We start from the raw sequence: 18,504 nt of genomic DNA on the forward strand, positions 1-18,504 counted from the left end.
TCAGTTGCTGTGAGGAGGAAAATGTTGTCAGGGAAACATTTTGAAATCTGATGATGATGATGAAGATGAAGATGATGATGTACTTTCAAATGTGAAGCCACACAACATTGAGAGGACACAATCAGAGCAGCACAACTGGAACATGACCTTTGGAGGTCCATAGTTCCAGGATAGAATGCCCCCGATCTCTGAATACACAGATATCACGTCTACGTTTAGTTTTGATACTTAAGTCGATATCAAATACCTCTCTACTTTTCCTCAGTGAAGTTTTGACAGGGGACTTTTACTTGTATTAAAATAGGCCTACTATTTTAACGGAGTATTTTTTGTAGCAAAAGAATTACATTCTTCAACCTTTTGTCACCTCAGGGTTGGTTTTTTTTGGGGAGGGGGGGGGGTACATTAATTACTGGAAATTTCCACTGACCACTAATGATTTTACGCACATGCCATCCCAATCTGACTGGTATGAATTTGTTTTTTTGGTCGAGTTGGGTTGGTTTGGTTCCTCTTGAATTGTTGAGTGGGCTGGCTCCATTAGTCCGTGTCCTTCGAGAGAAGTCATTCATTTGATAAGCTGCTGCTCTCCTTTACCAAAACGGTGGCCTCCCTCTCTCTTTGAAGGTTTTCAATCCAGACAGAAAACCCGCTTGTTTCCTCTCATAGAAAGGCCTTTATGCGCATCTGTGGCGAGAAATGCCACAGCTAAAGCATTAAGCTTTGACAAGCTGAGAGCGTTTGTGCTTATCATCTTGTGGAACTTTTTGTTGTGGTTACATGGTTACGTAACTTAAGAGGTGTCCTGAATGTGAAACTGTCGCACTGAAGCAGGCCGTCTCCTCTGGAGGGCTTGTACTATCTGTTAAACACATTTACTCTGACAGAACCCAGAATTATTACAACCATCTATATATCTTTATGCATGCAAGAGGAAGAGGTTTTTTGCCGTATAAAAGCACCCAGAAGGGGAACACCCACTGGCTTATGCTATGTTACAGTACATTGAAAATGTATTTTAATGCGCAGTAAAATTGTGAGCTCATGCAGATTTGAGCGTGTGAGAGTTCTTACGGATAGATTCATAAAAAAATAAGCACTGAGACCTTATTTCTTAAAAATTATTGTGTTCTCAAGTTTTAACCAGTGTTTCTCTGTAATGTCAGCAATGACATCAGTGTGCGTGCGTCTATCCTCTCCCCACTCACTCTTCCAGCTGTGGGTTGTTTGATGTCCTTCTGTACCCTCCTGGCCAGCTGCCACAGAAACCAAATAAGGGGTTGTGTCACGCCGCCGACACCTGGACATCAACTAACCACCGGTTATATCACTAACGACCAGGAGAAACATAAAACGACTACCAATCAATCACTGGAATTCCTCTGCAGCTCTCTAGTGTCTCAGGATACGGTACTTTCAGGTAGCAGTTGAAATGTCTGTCAGGTGACCTCTTACCAGTTATGTCTTGTTTCACATGAGGAAAATTTCATCTTTGAAGATGTTCAGTTCTTCGGTTTTCCTGTGACATTTACAGCGTACCTTAAAACGTGGGACAGTGAGAGTGGTTGTAATTACAACTGACTGACACGGTGCGTTTAGAGGTTCCTGTGCTCACCTCTTACCTTCACCTAATTGCAGGTTTTGTTTAGGTGAAGACACACACACACACACACACACACACACACACACACACACACACACACACACCTTTTGACACCATAAATACACAATTCTGGTCAACTAATGCAACCACATTCCTCGAGGGTCACACAGAAAGGTTTACGAACTGCAAAACACAGGATACTTCTCACCTCACAGGCTGTGTACACCTGCCCTTGAAATAATGAGTACCTCTCAGGTGTTCCCAACCAAACACGTGGGTTTATCTTATTCATAGGAGATATTGTACTTGATTTTGCTATTGATATTGTATCAAATGTAATGCATTCACATACTAAACTGCACAATAGTATGTAAAAATAGCAACAAGCTCCATCTTGTTCAGCTACATCATCCAAGTGCTCTTAAACATGAATAAAATATGAGTTAATTGATGAACCTGGGGCTGCACGGTGGTGCAGTGGTCAGCACTGTGGCCTCACAGCACGAAGGTTCCGGGTTGGAGTCCCGGCTCAGGCACGGGATCTTTCTGTGTGAGTCTCCATGTTCTCCCTGTTCCTGTGTGGGTTCTCTCTGGTACTCCAGCTTCCTCCCACCGTCCAAAGACATCAAGAGAGGACGAGGCTGATTGATACTCTAAATTGACATAGGTATGAATGTGAGTGTGAATGGTTGTCTGTCTCTGTGTGTTGGCCCTGCGATGGACTGGCGACCTGTCCAGGGTGAACCCCGACTCTCGCCCGTAGCCGCTGGGATAGGCTCCAGCCCCCCCGCGACCCTTGATAGAAAGGAATAAGCGGAGGACAATGAATGAATGAATGAATGAATGAACCTGGATAAAAGGCAGTTTTCACATTCATCTTCTGAGACTGCACGTTAATTTAAGGTGTCAGGTTTATGCTCAAGATTGTCTTGTAGTCTTATACACAACTTTCTAAATTTGCAAAAGTTGCAAGACAATCTTGAACACAAAGCCTGATAATTTATTTTTCACAGAAGTGGGAAACATCTTGTATACAGCAGTTAGGAAGAAAAGCTAAATATTCTCCGAATTTTCCATGTAGGAGCCATGAAAAGAAAATTTCTAACTACTTAAATGTGAATTTGATTTGAAGCCCATGATTTTTGTTGTTGTCAACCATTAAAAGAACCAAAATCAGTACAAACTAGAGAAAGTTATGACCCCTCAGCAATTTAAGGTCAAACGCACATGCATCATTCTGCATGGTTAACTTAAGGAGAAGAAAATACACATTTTGAACGAGAAACAAAAACAAAATTCATTTCACTGCAGCACTTTTACTTGTAAATATTTTAACTCTTTGAGTATTTTAGTACTTAAGTGGCACATCATTCATCATCCAGTTGCCATTTTGATCGAAACGTATTCTTGGTCAAGATCAAGATCAATAAGTGTTCTGTATCTTTACTTAAGTGAATATTTAGTTTTGTGGTTTTCGTGTCTTAATGAGTGACATATGTGACATAAAGTTCTCATTTCAAAATATGCTTGATTTATAGTCATACTTCATACAAATTCAATCCCCATTTAATGAGGCTGATTCTCTCACTATATATAAAATATATATAACCCCGTACAGATCGTCAGCATTAATAACTCAAGGCGAGCAATACGATAAATCAACATCTCAGTCACAATCAGTGCGAAATCATGTACGCTGGAAATGACAGTTTATTGTACAGCACTGATTTAACCATATACATCGAATAATTTGTGCATTTTTAACACTGCAGCGCCGGTTTTCTCCACAAGAGGGCGGCAAAAAGCGGAAGAAGGAAGTTACGTCACCGTGCGAAATTCAAACTTCAGTCACAAAACATCCAGCCAGAGTGGTCTTCCATATGGCGTTCGGATGCTAACCAATTTTATTCTTGTCGTCTGACGTTTTGATCCACACTCAGGTAGGTTCATCACTCAGTCGATCGTCACAGTAGCTATGTGTACTCTTTATCACGCTGCTTTTGGAGTCACCAACTACGTGACTATAATTTAGTGAGCAAACGCGAGCGTTACGCTGAATCGTCAAATTAATTTTGTTTAACTTCGGTTGAGTTTGTCAAACCTTTAATGTTTTCCTGTTTAGTTCGGATTTTTTTTTTTTTTTTTTTTTTACCGCTTGACGCGTCAGTCGCTTGTGTGTTTTCCCGGCAGAACTCTCGTCGTCTTCGGCGGCTGAAGCAGGGAAGATGCCCGTGGACAGGACCGAGAACCGCGGAGCCGAAGAGCTCCACAAGTACTATGAAGTATATGAGACTATCGGCTCAGGTAGAGTGGTTTCATGTGGATGTCTTGAGGGAACCTGCAACTCTCGGTGTCATGTCCTATCTTACTGTGTATGTTTGCCTTCGTAGGAGGGTTTGCTAAAGTTAAACTGGGTCGACACATCATGACAGGAGAGAAAGTGGCCATTAAAATCATGAACAAGAAGGATCTGGGGGTGAGTCACAAGAGAGATTTAAAGTTAGAAGCCGTGTCTTAAGCTTCTTCTTTTTGAGAATTCTTTTTTTAAACATGTTTGTACATCGATAGATTATTTATTGTGAAATAATCACCCAGTGCAGTGAGCAAAAGGTACTGATATTTATTGAAATAAGATGGTATTGCCTTAAATCTAGGGCTTTTATCTTGTGAGGCCAATATGTTGTTGCATTCTGGGAAGTTGGACAAATACACTTGGAAATACTTTGTTTGTTCACCGCGTACGAGCAAACCATTTCTAGAATGGAAAGGTTAAAGGTTACACGCAATGACAGCACCTCATCACTGCTCCGGCCAGGATGACCTGCCTCGTGTGAAGGTGGAGATCGAAGCCATGAAGAACCTCAGTCATCAACACGTCTGTCGTCTCTACCAAGTCATCGAGACCTCAACGCAGATCTTCATGGTCCTGGAGGTACGTAGGCACACAGATAATGTGTGTGAGTGAGAGGATATATAATAATTAGTCATCCTCAACTGTATTCTGTCTCCTCCCAGTACTGTCCAGGCGGGGAGTTGTTTGACTACATCATAGCAAAAGACCGTCTGTCGGAGGGGGAGACCAGGGTGTTTTTCAGGCAGATTGTGTCAGCGATGGCCTATGTTCACAGCCAGGGTTACGCGCACCGGGACCTCAAACCGGTAAAACATCCAACACTTAACAGTGGCTGAGGAAAATGGAGGAAACTGTTTGCTGTATCTGAAAGAGAGATACAGAGATTTATTTAAACGTGTACCTGCTTCTCTTTGGTTACATGAGTCTCATGTTTGTCTCTCTGAACTTTAGGAAAACTTGTTGATAGATGGAGACCACAACCTGAAGCTCATAGACTTTGGTCTGTGTGCCAAGCCTAAGGTATGTTTACAGTATTATTGGATGTAAATCCAAACATCAGGCCGCTGATTTCCCTTGTCCAAATGGTTTTAGATTAAAGATGTAAAAACACAATCTGAGGCAGTTGTATATGTCGGATGAATCACATAAATTTATAAGTTCACACTTCAGTTATGTATTTTGTTGCTCAGCAACAAGGGGCTATACAACTAGATCCACTTTTCCCCCCACGATACTATAAAGATATTCCAGCCCTTAGTATCCTATTAATATCCTATGGTAATACATGATGAGATCATATATGAGATCAAATCATATTGTGACCCGGCTGTCTGTCTGTTTGTCTGGCAGGGTGGTCTGGGGTATGAGCTGATGACGTGCTGTGGGAGCCCTGCATACGCCGCTCCTGAACTCATCCAGGGAAAAGCATACATTGGTTCAGAGGTGCGAAACGCGCCCCACACGCTGTTTTTACTCCTAGACCCACTGTGGTCGCAAGGTTATTCGACAAAACTTGGAATGTGTTGTCGCTAAGAACATTATGACCTACCTGTTCTCAAATGTTGCTTTTTCATGGTGTCCTGATCGTATCCGCTGGTGTATGACTTAGTGCAGCTGAAGTGTGAAATGGGAGGTGTAACCGTCGTGATGTGTGACCTGCAGGCGGACGTGTGGAGTATGGGAGTGCTGCTGTTCGCTCTGCTCTGCGGGTACCTGCCCTTTGATGATGAGAACTGCATGGTTCTCTACAGGAAAATTACTGTAAGTAGACACTTGTGGTGATGACATTTTACAAACTCCAGCTATGGAATGTAAAGTTTGTTTAATTTGTGTTTGACCTTTTGAGGGGGAAAAAATGGATTTCTCTATCAATTTTATTGTTTTTGTAGAAGTATTAAAGTTACATCACCACAGGAATATTGTCATCTAAAATCCATAACCAGAGAGGCCATATCTTCCTGTTCTAAAGGTTTCCCAATGGGTTTGTTTGATTTTTTTTTTTTTCGTCTCCAGAGAGGTAAATACGACAACCCTCAATGGCTTTCTCCAGGCAGCATCCTCCTCCTCAACCAAATGATGCAGGTATCTTTTATGTCATGCACTTTTAATTTTAAGATGTAATTATCTTGTACCCACTGTGCCTCTTTCTCTCTCTCTCTGTCTCTCTTTGTCTGTCTGTCTGTCTGTCTGTCTGTCTCTCTCTCTCTCTCTCTCTCTCTCTCTCTCTCTCTCTCTCTCTCTCTCTCTCTCTCTCTCTCTCTCTCTCTCTCTCTCTGATTGACTTATGATCATTATTTATTTTTAATACTTGATTGTGTCATATCAAACCTCATAGCTTGACAACATTTTTGGGAACTATGCGCTTATTTTTTGTATATTTAGATATAGGTGTGAACTCGATTAGTTAGAAATAACACACTACATCCTGTCATACTAATATAAAAAGTAAAGAAATAGAAGAATTCTAGCATTTTTCCTTGAATTGAGCGTAATTGGTTTTATTTTGTTCAACATTTCTGATTTCTTTGTACTCATGTCTATGGAGAGTCTCCTTTTGTATTTAGGTGTAGTTTCCTTCTGTGTCCTGTAGGTGGACCCCAAGCGGCGTCTTACAGTTCGACAGTTGCTGGACCATCCCTGGGTGATGAGGGACTACAACAGCCCTGTGGAGTGGTACAGCAGGCAGCCGGTATTCACAAAAACACGCCAACATACATATATATATATATATATATATATATATGTTGTTGTTTTTTAAAAATTTAAACATAAAAGCAGAATTTACAGCTACAAACAGCTTAGTAGCATTTTATTTTTGGGCAAAATTTTATCTAATTTCAAATCATGGCTTGGGATACTGCGAGGATTTATTCTCCACATCTCAACAAGCTACAGCCGCATATCTGGTAAAACCACTTTGTTACTTGATGCTACAGTGAGTCACTCTAGCATTAAGAATCCACTCTGATCTCTCCAGAACTCATCTGCAGTGATATTGTGTCACTCTACGACAGGTCTGCGTCTATCTCCCTCGTAACCTGTCTGGTGGCAAGCAATTTGGGACAGTCCACAAGCGTGTTGCGCTCCATACACAACTCATTTTAGCTGCAGCAATCGCATTGGATCAGTCATTAACCAAAGTAAAGAGACCGCAGTTGAATGTTGGAACATGAAAACCATGAAAAGAAGTGTCTGTTGAATCAAGATTAATCCTCTGGTTTCTTTTCCTGTAGCTTGGCCACATAGATGAGGACTGTATCACAGAGATGGCCGTCAACATGAAGCGATCGAGAGAGAGCACCACAGCACTGGTCAAGGAAGTAGGTACCACTTTAGTATTTATGTTGTCCATCAGTACACCATCTCTTGGATCTGCGTTATGTGTGTGTGTGTCAATATATTTTCCATAGTTTCTTCTTTGATAAGCAGTTTAATACATCCCCCTCCTTCAGTGGCGCTACGACCACACCACAGCCACCTACTTGCTGCTGCTGTCGAAGAAGCAGAGGGGCAAGCCCGTCCGCCTGCACCCAGAGCCTGCTGTCCACGAGGACTCCTGTTCCCCACTGCACAGAGGATCACAGGTCAGACTGGGAACTGCAGCTCCCACAATGCATTACTCTCTGTCTGGCTCCGCTTTTCTGACTTCACAGACTTTGGTTAATGAGACTCTGTCAGTGTGGATTTGTTTGTCTAACATGTTTGTTTTCTGTTACGCTGCAGATGAGAGAAGCGCATCACCTCAGCGAGGATGAAGATGCTGTGATTCTGGGTTCTTTGGACCTTGGCTCAGACTACATTGATGATTGTCCATGGATTTCAGTCAGGCAGCATACACCCCGAGGGCTTAGAGATCAGCCGGTATGTAGGGCTTTTTTAGCCGTCCTCCAAATAATCACATTGTTTTTAGGGTTGTACCTGTGAGGGATCTTCCACTTACTCAGCATTCATCTCCTCTTTTTCCTGTATCTCTATAGAGGATGGCATCTCCATCCATGGAGAAAACATATGCTCAGAGCCTGACCCCGGAGAGGGGGCGACCGACAACCCCCTACCAACAGGACAGGAGGGACAGAGACGAGGAGCACACCAGTGAAAACAAGGAGAACATTGCTGTACAGGAGACAGGTGTCGAAATATTTGTGTTGCCCCCCCCTCGGACTCCTGTCTCTAGCAAAAAGAACACACGAACCAACAAAAATGTGTTGACCACGCCTAATCGAAATGTCAACGCCACCAAAACCAATGCAGGCACACCGAAAGGTAAGAATAATCCCATTTATCCCGGACAAATAAAGCAGAGTTTCTTCGTATTTCCTACACTGTAATTGTTTTCTGTTCAGCTTGAAGTGCAATATTTATTAGATTATTTGCATTAGCCAACTGCCCTTTTCCTTGTTTCCCTCTCATTTATTTATCTGTCCTCGCGCTCTCTCCCTGTCTCTCTCTCTCGCTGTCCCTCTGTTGTGCAGCTCTCATAATCACAAGTGCCACATCCACATGGTGCGCATTTGCAAGTAAATTGTCTTCTGGTAATAAACTCATTTATTTGTACTGTTTTTATCCCAAAGCCACTCATATTTCTATGATTTAGTTGTCATTAGTCCACTGAAAACGGACACAGGCGTGCTCAGGCGCTTATCACTGTCAACTCAGAGGTGAGGTTATTATCAAGAGGCTAATTCTATTCACTTATCTATAAATGAAGGACACTAATATAAATGGAGAATCATTTAAGTCTTAATTATTTGTAGGGCTGCACCTGACTCAGGATATTGAGTTGGGGACAGCTGACGGTGCCCGACACAGTCGACTGAGAATCTACACTGATGCATCCACTCTGCAGTAACTGAGTTTATGCCTCCACTCCAGGGCTGAGAATCAGCAAGGAGCTGACGATGTAATGCCATACAATATCGATGCAATACTGTGGGGAAAAAATTGAATATACTGCTGTAGAGGTTTGATTGGACCACCCAACACCGGCCATAGCCATGGCATTTTCAGGTTGTTCATTCGAGAGACTCTGCAGGTCAAAGGTCACCATGACTATACGTTACATTTTTAGTTGTTACTGGGTTCTTTGAGGGAAAGTTCTCAAATCTTTTCTGATTCGCAGCTTTGGGGCTAAGACAGATTTTCCAACCTGATCTCAGAACAGAACGAGTTAGTCCAACAGTTCTGAGATGTAAAGCAGAGCCAGACCCTGTTGTCCTCTGTGTCCATTGTTTGGTCAATTTAGAGACTAAATTTCAACCTCCCAAGTGCAGCAAAAAAAAAAACAAAAAAACAAAGAAGGCGGGGAGTGAATCAGCTGACACATCCTCATGTCTGGGCTCCTCAGCTGATGAGCTGAATTAAAGTTCTGGATTCTCTCCTTGATGCAGTGTGTTCTCTTCTCCTCAGATGTCCAGGACCTTTATTTTCTACCTAAAAGCTGAACACAAGCTGACTGTCGTACTGTTGACCAAGTTGGGGTGGCTCTCTTGTTATCTGGCTTAATACTTCTCTTCATGCTGACTTCTCTACGACACAGTGCTGACACACACAGACCGCTCTGTGTGTGTATTTGTATGCGTGTTTGTGTGTGTCCCTAGGCGTCCATTGTGACAGGTGTAGCTGTCTCTTTCTTCTGCTCACTGTCCCATGTGGACTGTAGTGACATGTGCTCCCTTGCCACTGAAGCTCTGTGTGTGTGCGTGCGTGTGTGTGTGTGTCTGTGTCAGATACTTGTTTTTGTTTATACTAAAACCTTTTTGTTCCCAGCTTCAGTGTCAAGCCAGGTCTTTACACAGCACCAAAGGACAAGATCTAAACAGTCACGTTAAACCCCGCTCAAACTTTTCTTCCTCATATTCAGGATTCAGGCACACTTAAACATGCAGAGAGAGACTAAATGGGGGTGAATGGGTTAAAAACCCACTAATAATCAGAGTAGCACACTCTATATTTTCAATTTCCAGTGTTGCCAACCAACTGAATAAATATCCAGCAAAACGCTTCACAGAGCATGTGAGCAAATACGGGAGCAATTAAATGAGATTCTCAGTTTAACTTGAGCACCGCCAGACTTCATGAAATAGGCAGTAAAATTGTCCTAATAATGTGAAATGATCACATTGATGCAAAAATGCATTCAAATAAAACTTCAGTAGCTTTGTACCGATAAACGCGCATCAGTGACGGAGTATTGGGGCCGCATTTAGGAGGGGGGCATCTTTCTGTTTATTTATTTTTGGCTTCAAAAATAAACCTACAATTTTACAAGCCAATAAAAAACCAACTCAATTAATACCACAACAATGAAGTTGTAATGAGAACTTAAAGAGTAAAGATGAAGTACTTCCTTGTTTTTGAGACCAGCACTGAAGTACAATTTCCCAAAGGGCTCCACGACCCTCGTTTTGTCAAAGGGGACGGCCACTGATATCTCTCTTCTAAAATAACACACTCATCACTCACACCATTGTTTATTTTGTGTTGTAGTTGGAGGCAGCGGCTCTAAAGACCCAAGTAAGAAGAGAGCAGCAGAGCTCAAGGAGCCTGGAAGCATTGAGATACTTGCCTTCAGTCCCGAGAGAAGGTGAGTGACTGGAGTTCAGGAAGATGGGAGGGGGGTGAGTAATGGGAATGACACTGGCAGGACAACAGAGAAACTAAAGAGGAAATTCCCAAATGTTTCAGTCCCCAACCCCTGAAATAAAAGCTCCAGATACTCATGACCCCCACTGTCCCTGGAGATGGAGATTCAATCATATCAACTCCTGACAGTAGTACACAGCAAAAGAGTAGAATGTTACTGTTGTGTTCTAAATATTTAGATGAAGGTATTTAACATAATAGGGAGCAAACGTGAGACCCTGTTTTCTCTGTAGGTCCCGGTCTTTAGATATGGCTGGTACCGGAGACAGTGGGAAGAAGAAGAGGGCAGGGAAGGTTTTTGGATCTCTGGAGAGAGGCCTGGACAAGGTGATCACCATGCTCACCCCCAGCAAGCGGCGAGGGCTGCGTGACGGCCCACGGAAGATCAAGGTGGGTGCTTATAAACTGACCGACACATCACCTGTGCTGTTCACTGATCCTGATGAGTGCGCGTCTCCTCCTGCAGGCTCAGTACAACGTGACCCTAACGAGTCAGACCAACCCAGACCAGGTCCTGAATCAGATCCTCTCCGTCTTGCCTCAGAAAAGTGTCGAATACACGCAGAAAGGGTGAGAAGAACCCTACTTTTCCGACCAGACTTCAATCAGCTACAGAATTTTAACGTTTTCCCGTCGTTCAATCAGGTACACGCTGAAGTGTCACACCTGCAGTGACTTCGGGAAAGTGACCATGGCGTTCGAGCTGGAGGTGTGCTTGCTGCAGAGGCCAGAAGTGGTCGGGATCCGCCGTCAGCGGCTAAAGGGAGACGCCTGGGTCTACAAGCACCTGGTGGAAGGCATCCTAACCACATCCCGTATTTAAGCACTTTCCTGTCAGCTACACTGACCTGTCAGTGACATGACATCATCCATGTGTCCGAGGGCAGAGGCTGACTGATCAGTCCGTCTTTGTTCTTTCTGATTTAATTGTCCAGCCTTCTGGCTCCAGAATACATGTTACATTAAATGTATTCACATTTCGCTTCAGGATCCCTTTCCTGTAAATCTTGTTTTATGTAGAATATCGTTTTACTTCCCCTCTTCCTGATTATTATGTTGAACAGGATCTCTGTCAATCCACTTGAGATGAATGTGAGGATGAACTGCTTGTTGCTGTACACCTTCCAGCTCCTTATTAGCATATTTATGTCTTAATGTTGTTACTCTCCCCTCTAGGTGCTAAACTATAAAAGAATAACATAAAGAGAGTGTTAACAAATTTACTGCCATTGTTCTTTTTAAATATGTGTTTACAGTTCTTCATGATTTTTTTTACAATGTGGTGGTTTTGTTTGAAGCTTCTTCATCTCTTGTCTGTGCTGGTCTGCTTTTCAGTGTGTCAGGTGTTTGTCAAATGTCTGTAAAAGGAGCAAAATAAATGGTTTCTCGTTCAGTTAAACACGACTGTGTCAATTGTGATTAATACTCTGGATGTGTAGATGTTATTGAACTGAATTAAAGCTTTTTCTAAAGCGTTATTATGGAGCAAGTCAGTGTTTTACCCACCAGCCCTCTCTGGTACAGAGATGGATGGAGTTATAGTACAAACAAATGAGTTCAGCTGACTAATAACTAAACAATTACTGTTTTTATTTTAATCAAGACATTTTAATGTCATTGGAACATAAAGGGAAGCTCACAGGAAAGGATAATGAGTCAGCTTGGCTCCAAATGGTGGATGATCATTGTTATGGCAGAAATGGCTGTAGGGGCGTGATGGTAATGAGTAAATAATGATCATTTCCCTCGCTGCACCAAAACTGGCAAAGCACAGCCTGCAACATCTGATCAGAGTAAAATGGAAGACATTGATGGCTCCCCTCCCTCGTCCGAGATGACGTGCCACCTTGGCCTTCCTCAGACTGTTAAAAAAAAGATTCTAAAATCAGATCTAGTGAAGCTGATCCAAACCAAATTTGGGGGTGGTTTTAAATCTGATTCAAATACATTTAAAAGTCAGCTCTGCTGCAGTCTGAAGGAGGCCTTCGTGCTAACAGTGCTGCCAGGACCTGTGTTTCTTTGTTGCAGGGTCTCCTTGGTGTCTCAGCAGGGAGGAGATGGCTAATGGTGGGTTGAGCTGATGTTAAGGGGGGTCTAACCTTAATGGGATCTGAGAGAGGGTGGGGGTGGATGATAATATCAGACAGAGGTGAAGGTTGGAGAGATTCAGAAAAAAAAAAAGTCACCGATATTCTGTCAGTGATATACTGGGCAGTGGCTGTTGTGGACCACAGCTGGACCAAGGCTGCTGCCTCTAGACTCTCATACTCTGCTCTCCTCACCCCAGTGTTCACCTCTCTAATGTCTCCCGAACCATATCAGTCCCATTTATTTCCAATATTTGGCACAAAAATCCACGAAGGCTAAAAGAATGGATTAGAAAGATTTCGGGGGTGAAAGGTCAAGGTCACTGAACTCACATAAACGTATCTCTGGAATACATTGAGGGAATTTCTTCAAATTTAGCGCAAATGTTCACTGGCACTTAAGAATGAGTTGAAATGGAAAAGGGTCAAAGGTCAAGGTCACTATAGCTGGCACACATGGAGTTGGCATGGAACTTCACCGTGGTATTTCAAGTTCCCCTCTTTTTCACTCTGCCTGCTCACTATTTAGTGAAAAGGTCAACTATGATGTGTTTTTTGAAGGCTTTTCTGTGACTGTTTATGTTTAATAGAAAGACAATTTAGTGATTCCTTCTTGTGTGAAACCCCTACATCCTGATCAGAGCCTGTCAACAGGGTTAAAGTGGGTAACTTTAAAATGTTGTCTATTGAATATATATATATATATATATACATATATATATATATATACATATATATATGTATATATATATGCTTGCAATTTTTGTAATCTGTAACCAAATTCATCAGAAAAGAAACGAAAAGTGGGTTTACTACTTTGAGATTACCTGACCATCAAACACTGAAACAAAATACAAAAAGATACAGCACGAAAATAAAAGGCTTTTTGCAAATTCAGAATATATAGATTCCCTTAAAATGTCAGTATGAGCACAAACTAGTCAATCTTAAATTTTAAGTGTAAAAACAAAAGCTAACCTCTTCACAGACATATTGTAGATTTACGTTGTTTTTTTGTTGGCACATATCAAACTAAGAAAACAGTAACATTGCTCTTTTTTGGGTGGGGGTGATCTGATTATACATGTAACCTGCTGCAACCAAACCCAGTCTTAATAATAATGGAAGATAATTTTGGTCATTGTCCCTCCATTCAAACAGGGGGCACTGTAATCCATAAAGCCTGAAGACTAGTGAGCTTGTGCCCAGTAAGAAGATTAATAATGAATTCAAGCTGTGAAACTTTACAGGACTCAGAAGTGTGTGATTCCTACAGTGGGATTGCGTGTACCATCAGTTTAGGAGCAGGTGAGTAGAGAGGTCACCCTTTTAAAAAAGTCTGTAGTTGTCATATAATCAAAGTGTTGTTCTCAGATGAGTGTCTGTGTTCGTGTGTGGATGCAGAGCTGCGTTAGAGACATGAGGCTCCCGCTAACAGTCGCTCTCCTTCTTCTCCTCTTATGTGAGTTGATGTCTCTTGAGAAGTGCTATTATATTGATACGCTCCAACAGCTTTGCTTGCTGCGCGACACCTCACTTTTCCTCTTCTGTGGCTGCAGGCCTTCACAGGGCGTACGTGTCTTCAGGTGCTAACCATGGAAATCTTTGTGAGGTATACGGATGGAAGTGAGATGTTTGTAAGATGTGCTGTGATCCAGGGGGGTCTAGCTATTCCAGGGGAATTAAAGAATACAGAAAATAATATTTTGGGTAAACCCTTGTGTGATACAAAGGTTAGTTATGAAATGAAGTAAGATCACCTTAAAATCCTGCTACATTAACTAAAAAAACAGAAGGCTCACAAGCAACAAACCATTTCATCAGCTTGATATTTTCACATGCCACTTTGAATTTCTTCTTTCAGGTGGTATCAGCGAGTGAGGCCACAGTGTCTGTCCTCTTGTCTCCGTTGTCTCTCTACTCCTGGCTGGTTGCCACACTGGTCAGACTCATCCTGTCAGCCCCGAGTCTGGTCCTCAGCGCCCTCCATAGCTCCCTGATGCTGTTCCTGGCTGGGCCTTATTGTATCGCCTCCGTCTCTGTCTCCCTGCTGCTCAGTTGCCTACACGTAGCTCTCTACCTGCTTCATCTGGTCTTGGTGTTTGCAGTGGTGGCCATTTTGACCCTCACGCAGCTCAATATGGCTGACAGTGATGTCAGAAATGAGAAAATGCTGAACCAGCAGAAGACACAGGAGAGGCGTATTGTGCAACCCAGACTGTGCGTTCTTCAGTCATCTGAGCTGTAAAATGCTGTTATTGCATAGTTTTTTTTTTGTTCGTTTGTTCTTTTTGTTGTAGTAAAAATCACCTCTATTCTGTTTGGACTTGCTTTTACCTTCATTTATTTAATGAACGTGTACTTGGTAGTTTTTTGTTGCATAGATTCTGTGTTTAAATTGGCTTTGGGACATTTTGCAGAGAAGCAAGAGGAAAAAAACACTGATTAGTGTGCATCTTTTTGACCTAAATGAGGGTGAAAAATATGTGCTAGATGCACTTGTCCACTTATCTATCTCTTTCATTTTTCCCTCTCTTGCTCTTTAAATGTGCACCCCCAATTATCTGCGGATTGTTGTTGTGTTTTCCTCCCATCTGCAAATGTTATCATTAGACATGTCTGTCAAATGGAGATGAGACGAGAGAGAGAGAGAGAGGGAGAAAGAGAGAGAGAGGGAGAAAGAGAGAGAGAGACGGAAAGGAAGAAGGATAAGTGGAAGTTTTCGGCATTCCTTGTTTCAGCGTTGTTAATTGTTTGTGTGTTTTGTACAGTGCAACAGAGCAGGGTATGTAAAAGCCATATTTCTGAAAAACACTAATAAAGGAAGTTAACGGGGAGAGAAACTACATCTGGGTTGAGACGGCCAATGTTTGCCCAACCAGTAAACAGCGTGTCCTGATGCAAACTCTGCCTCTCAGATCCCAGGGAGAGCAGTAGAAACTCTGTAAAAAAAAATCTAATTTTATTAAAACTATTAACACTCCAGCCGAAGGGTGTAAACATAAAAAGTAATGTGTGAACTTTGTGTGTGTGTGTGTGTGTGTGTGTGTGTGTGTGTGCGCGCGCATGCGGGTGAAAGAGACAGAGAGAAAGACAGAGGGGAAATGAGGCTGGATCATAGAGATTTATTACACGGCCGTGGCATCCTAATTAGCATAAAGACTGGACCAGCCCACTCAAGCAGAGAATTAAAAACCTTAATTGTGCTGTCAGCCTTCCTCTCTCTTTCTCACTGTTGACTCTACTTCATTCCGCTCGCTTTCGTCTTCTGCTCTCCTCGCCCGCTCTCCTCGCTGCTTATGAAGTATAGGCCTCCGTCTGTGCTGTTTAATTGTTGATGATAAATGGGAGGCTGGATGTTTGTAATTGTCTTTTAGATGGTGAGAGGACGGTGGAGATGGTCTGGAGGAGGAGGAGGAGGACAGGGAGAAGGTTCCTGTTTTGAAAGTGTAGAAGCTATTCATCAAACGTTACTTTGAAGGAATAAATTTAACCTGGCAGAAGGGGAAGTATCTGATCGCTGGCTGGACTGTCTCATTGGATGGATGCTTCAGACGAGAACAGTTCCCATCATCACACGACTCAGAACAGTATCCAGGTCACCGTTATCAATATATTTACACATGAAATATCAAGGACAAGTGAAAAAAAACCCTACAGAGTGGCACTTTTAAACTTTTTATTTTTTATTTTTATTTTTTACCAATAGTTCAAACCAGTCAAATTCTGCATTTCAAGGGAGGTTTCACAGAATGTATGTGAATTGACTATAATCCTCTTAACATCGCTTTAGGAGGTCATGTCACAAAATCTGCTACAACTGAAGGCGATGAGGTGACCTCAGCTAAACCAAAGGTTAAAAAAAGAAAAAGAAAATCAAACAAACAAAATGCGGGTCGACCCCAAAACTTACTGGTTTCTGTTTGATCTTTTTGCCCCGTCCGTGTTGGTTTTGTTTATCTTTGCATTTTGTCTCTTTAACGATGGTCATTCTGTAAGTGTATGGACTCAAGCCTACTTGTTGTCTTTTTACTGTCTCACAGAAAACCTGCCATAGAGACTTGATTCCATAACCTGTTAAATCCCTGCACGAGTCCAAGCCCTGGTATCCTGGTCCTGACGGGCTGCACCAATCACAGCAGCCACAACTCAGAAACAAACCAAATGTAAATCATTAGGTTGGTTGGTTGGTTTGTATAAATCCATGTTTCACAACTCTGAACCAAGTTTTTCTGACTTTAAGCCGGTGTTTTTGAGCTCAGACTGAACCAAACTTTTCCTGTATTGACTTCTGTTTCCAACTGAACAATTCAAGTCATAGTTGTGATGCATAATGCAAAAATAAACTTTCCTAAAGTGCAAAACAACATTCGCCATCATCATTAAAAGCTGCAATTGACTACCTACTGGCCTTGTGTCTGAGGTTCTGGCGTGTCCTGTGAACAGATGTCATATTATGCAAGAGGTTGCAGTCATTTCCCATATTTCCATGAGACCAGGTTGTGAATTTACTCTCATGTATGACCCAGAGGATCATAAAATCATCACATCTGAGAACTTCAAAACAGTTGTGATGATTATTATTATTATTTTTTGCCTATAAGGGTTTAAAAGTTACCAGAATGGTTGCATATGTATCATGTACAAACACTGATAATGCATCATCCTTTTTCTTCCACTTATCCTCGCGAGTCGCGGGGGGTCTGGAGCCTATCCCGGGGGGGGTGAGAGGTGGGGTTCACCCTGGATGGCTCGCCAATCCATCACATACAGACAGACAACCATTCACACTCACAGCCACACCTACAGTCAATTTAGAGTATCAATCAGCCTCGTCCCCTCTTGATGTCTTTGGACTGTGGGAGGAAGCTGGAGTACCAGGAGAACCCACACAGGAACAGGGAGAACATGCAGACTCCACACAGAGAGATCTCTTGCCCAAGGCGGGGCTCAAACCTGGAACCTTCTTGCTGTGAGACAACAGTGCTGACCACTGCACCGCCATGCCAAATAGTGTAGCACAATAGTGTAGCACTCTTTGCGTTAAATCAACGGCTTTGACCAGTGGGTGTATGAGTGTTTGAGATCAGATTAGAGAGGCGGAATTTAGGACAAAGTGGCTACTCAAAAAACAAACATCGGGAGGAACGTGTGGAGCACTCGGTGCTGCAGTGGAAGGTTCCTTGGGAGGAGGAAGGAAGTGTTTTGTGAGGGTCATTTGTGCTTGTGTGTCTGTGCTGTCAAAGCCTCTCCTGCAGCAGCAGACGAGGTTAAGACTTAAGAGGCCAGCCCCTCCCACATTGCTTCTTCCTCAGCACTGACAGCTCACCACACACACACACACACACACACACACACACACACACACACACACACACACACACACACAAACACTCTACAGTAATCCCAACATGCATTGCCTTAAACTTTCCACTTTACCCCAAACCTCCTACCTCCTTTTAACCTATCTGCCCTTTCCTTCCATCTCTTGTTTCCTTGCTTGTCTCTCGGTCTCCCTTTGCTTCAGTTCCCCTCATTGTTTTTCTGTTTCTATATTTCTTTTTCTTCATCTTCTCCTTCTTCTCCCTCCCTCTAATTGGTCTCCGCTAGGTTAGCTTAGACAGGCCTATTCATCATAGCACTATCCTTCGAGACAAACCCTCAGGGAGCGAGGGGGAGATAGACGGAGTCAGACGGGAGGGCGAGAGGGTCTGCCGCTTGTCAACCTGCTCCTCTCCTCTTTTTTCCCCCTCTTCTTTCTCTCTTTTCTGCCTCTTTGCTGCCATCAGCTCATAGATGTCAGTTTTGCGGGGGGGGGG

At 42.7% G+C, this 18,504-nt stretch overlaps 2 protein-coding genes across 2 annotated transcripts; both read left to right on the forward strand.

The window, feature by feature from the left end:
* The first annotated feature begins 3,407 nt into the window (after positions 1 to 3,407).
* melk (maternal embryonic leucine zipper kinase) lies at positions 3,408 to 11,985 on the forward strand. The gene is made up of 18 exons (XM_086210202.1): positions 3,408 to 3,543; positions 3,794 to 3,907; positions 3,994 to 4,079; positions 4,419 to 4,535; positions 4,619 to 4,762; positions 4,908 to 4,976; positions 5,307 to 5,399; positions 5,619 to 5,717; positions 5,970 to 6,038; positions 6,547 to 6,645; positions 7,190 to 7,276; positions 7,409 to 7,540; positions 7,680 to 7,817; positions 7,934 to 8,219; positions 10,443 to 10,539; positions 10,832 to 10,988; positions 11,065 to 11,168; positions 11,244 to 11,985. The coding sequence occupies exons 2-18, from the start codon at positions 3,829 to 3,831 to the stop codon at positions 11,419 to 11,421; spliced, it is 2,034 nt and encodes a 677-aa protein (XP_086066328.1). The 5' UTR covers positions 3,408 to 3,543; positions 3,794 to 3,828; the 3' UTR covers positions 11,422 to 11,985.
* A 1,883-nt stretch (positions 11,986 to 13,868) lies between these two features.
* On the forward strand, positions 13,869 to 15,005 carry LOC147257484 (uncharacterized). Its single transcript, XM_086210203.1, has 4 exons — positions 13,869 to 13,993; positions 14,090 to 14,147; positions 14,245 to 14,297; positions 14,550 to 15,005. Exons 2-4 carry the CDS (start codon positions 14,105 to 14,107, stop codon positions 14,931 to 14,933), a joined length of 480 nt encoding a protein of 159 aa, XP_086066329.1. The 5' UTR covers positions 13,869 to 13,993; positions 14,090 to 14,104; the 3' UTR covers positions 14,934 to 15,005.
* The last annotated feature ends 3,499 nt before the right edge of the window (positions 15,006 to 18,504 follow it).

The sequence above is a fragment of the Aulostomus chinensis genome, chromosome 8, assembly GCF_037954235.1.
Source record: "Aulostomus chinensis isolate RoL2024-O1b breed Wild chromosome 8, RoL_Achi_v1.0, whole genome shotgun sequence".
Lineage (NCBI taxonomy): Eukaryota > Metazoa > Chordata > Actinopteri > Syngnathiformes > Aulostomidae > Aulostomus > Aulostomus chinensis.

Bases quoted from the DNA above. Each gene is read 5' to 3' on its own strand.
- melk (XM_086210202.1), top strand. From the start codon at position 3,829: ATGCCCGTGGACAGGACCGAGAACCGCGGAGCCGAAGAGCTCCACAAG. The intron at 7,277-7,408 runs GTAGGTACCACT...CCCCTCCTTCAG, and splicing joins CCACAGCACTGGTCAAGGAA to TGGCGCTACGACCACACCAC. The intron at 10,540-10,831 runs GTGAGTGACTGG...TTTTCTCTGTAG, and splicing joins GCCTTCAGTCCCGAGAGAAG to GTCCCGGTCTTTAGATATGG.
- LOC147257484 (XM_086210203.1), top strand. From the start codon at position 14,105: ATGAGGCTCCCGCTAACAGTCGCTCTCCTTCTTCTCCTCTTAT. The intron at 14,148-14,244 runs GTGAGTTGATGT...CTGTGGCTGCAG, and splicing joins TCTCCTTCTTCTCCTCTTAT to GCCTTCACAGGGCGTACGTG. The intron at 14,298-14,549 runs GTATACGGATGG...TTCTTCTTTCAG, and splicing joins ACCATGGAAATCTTTGTGAG to GTGGTATCAGCGAGTGAGGC.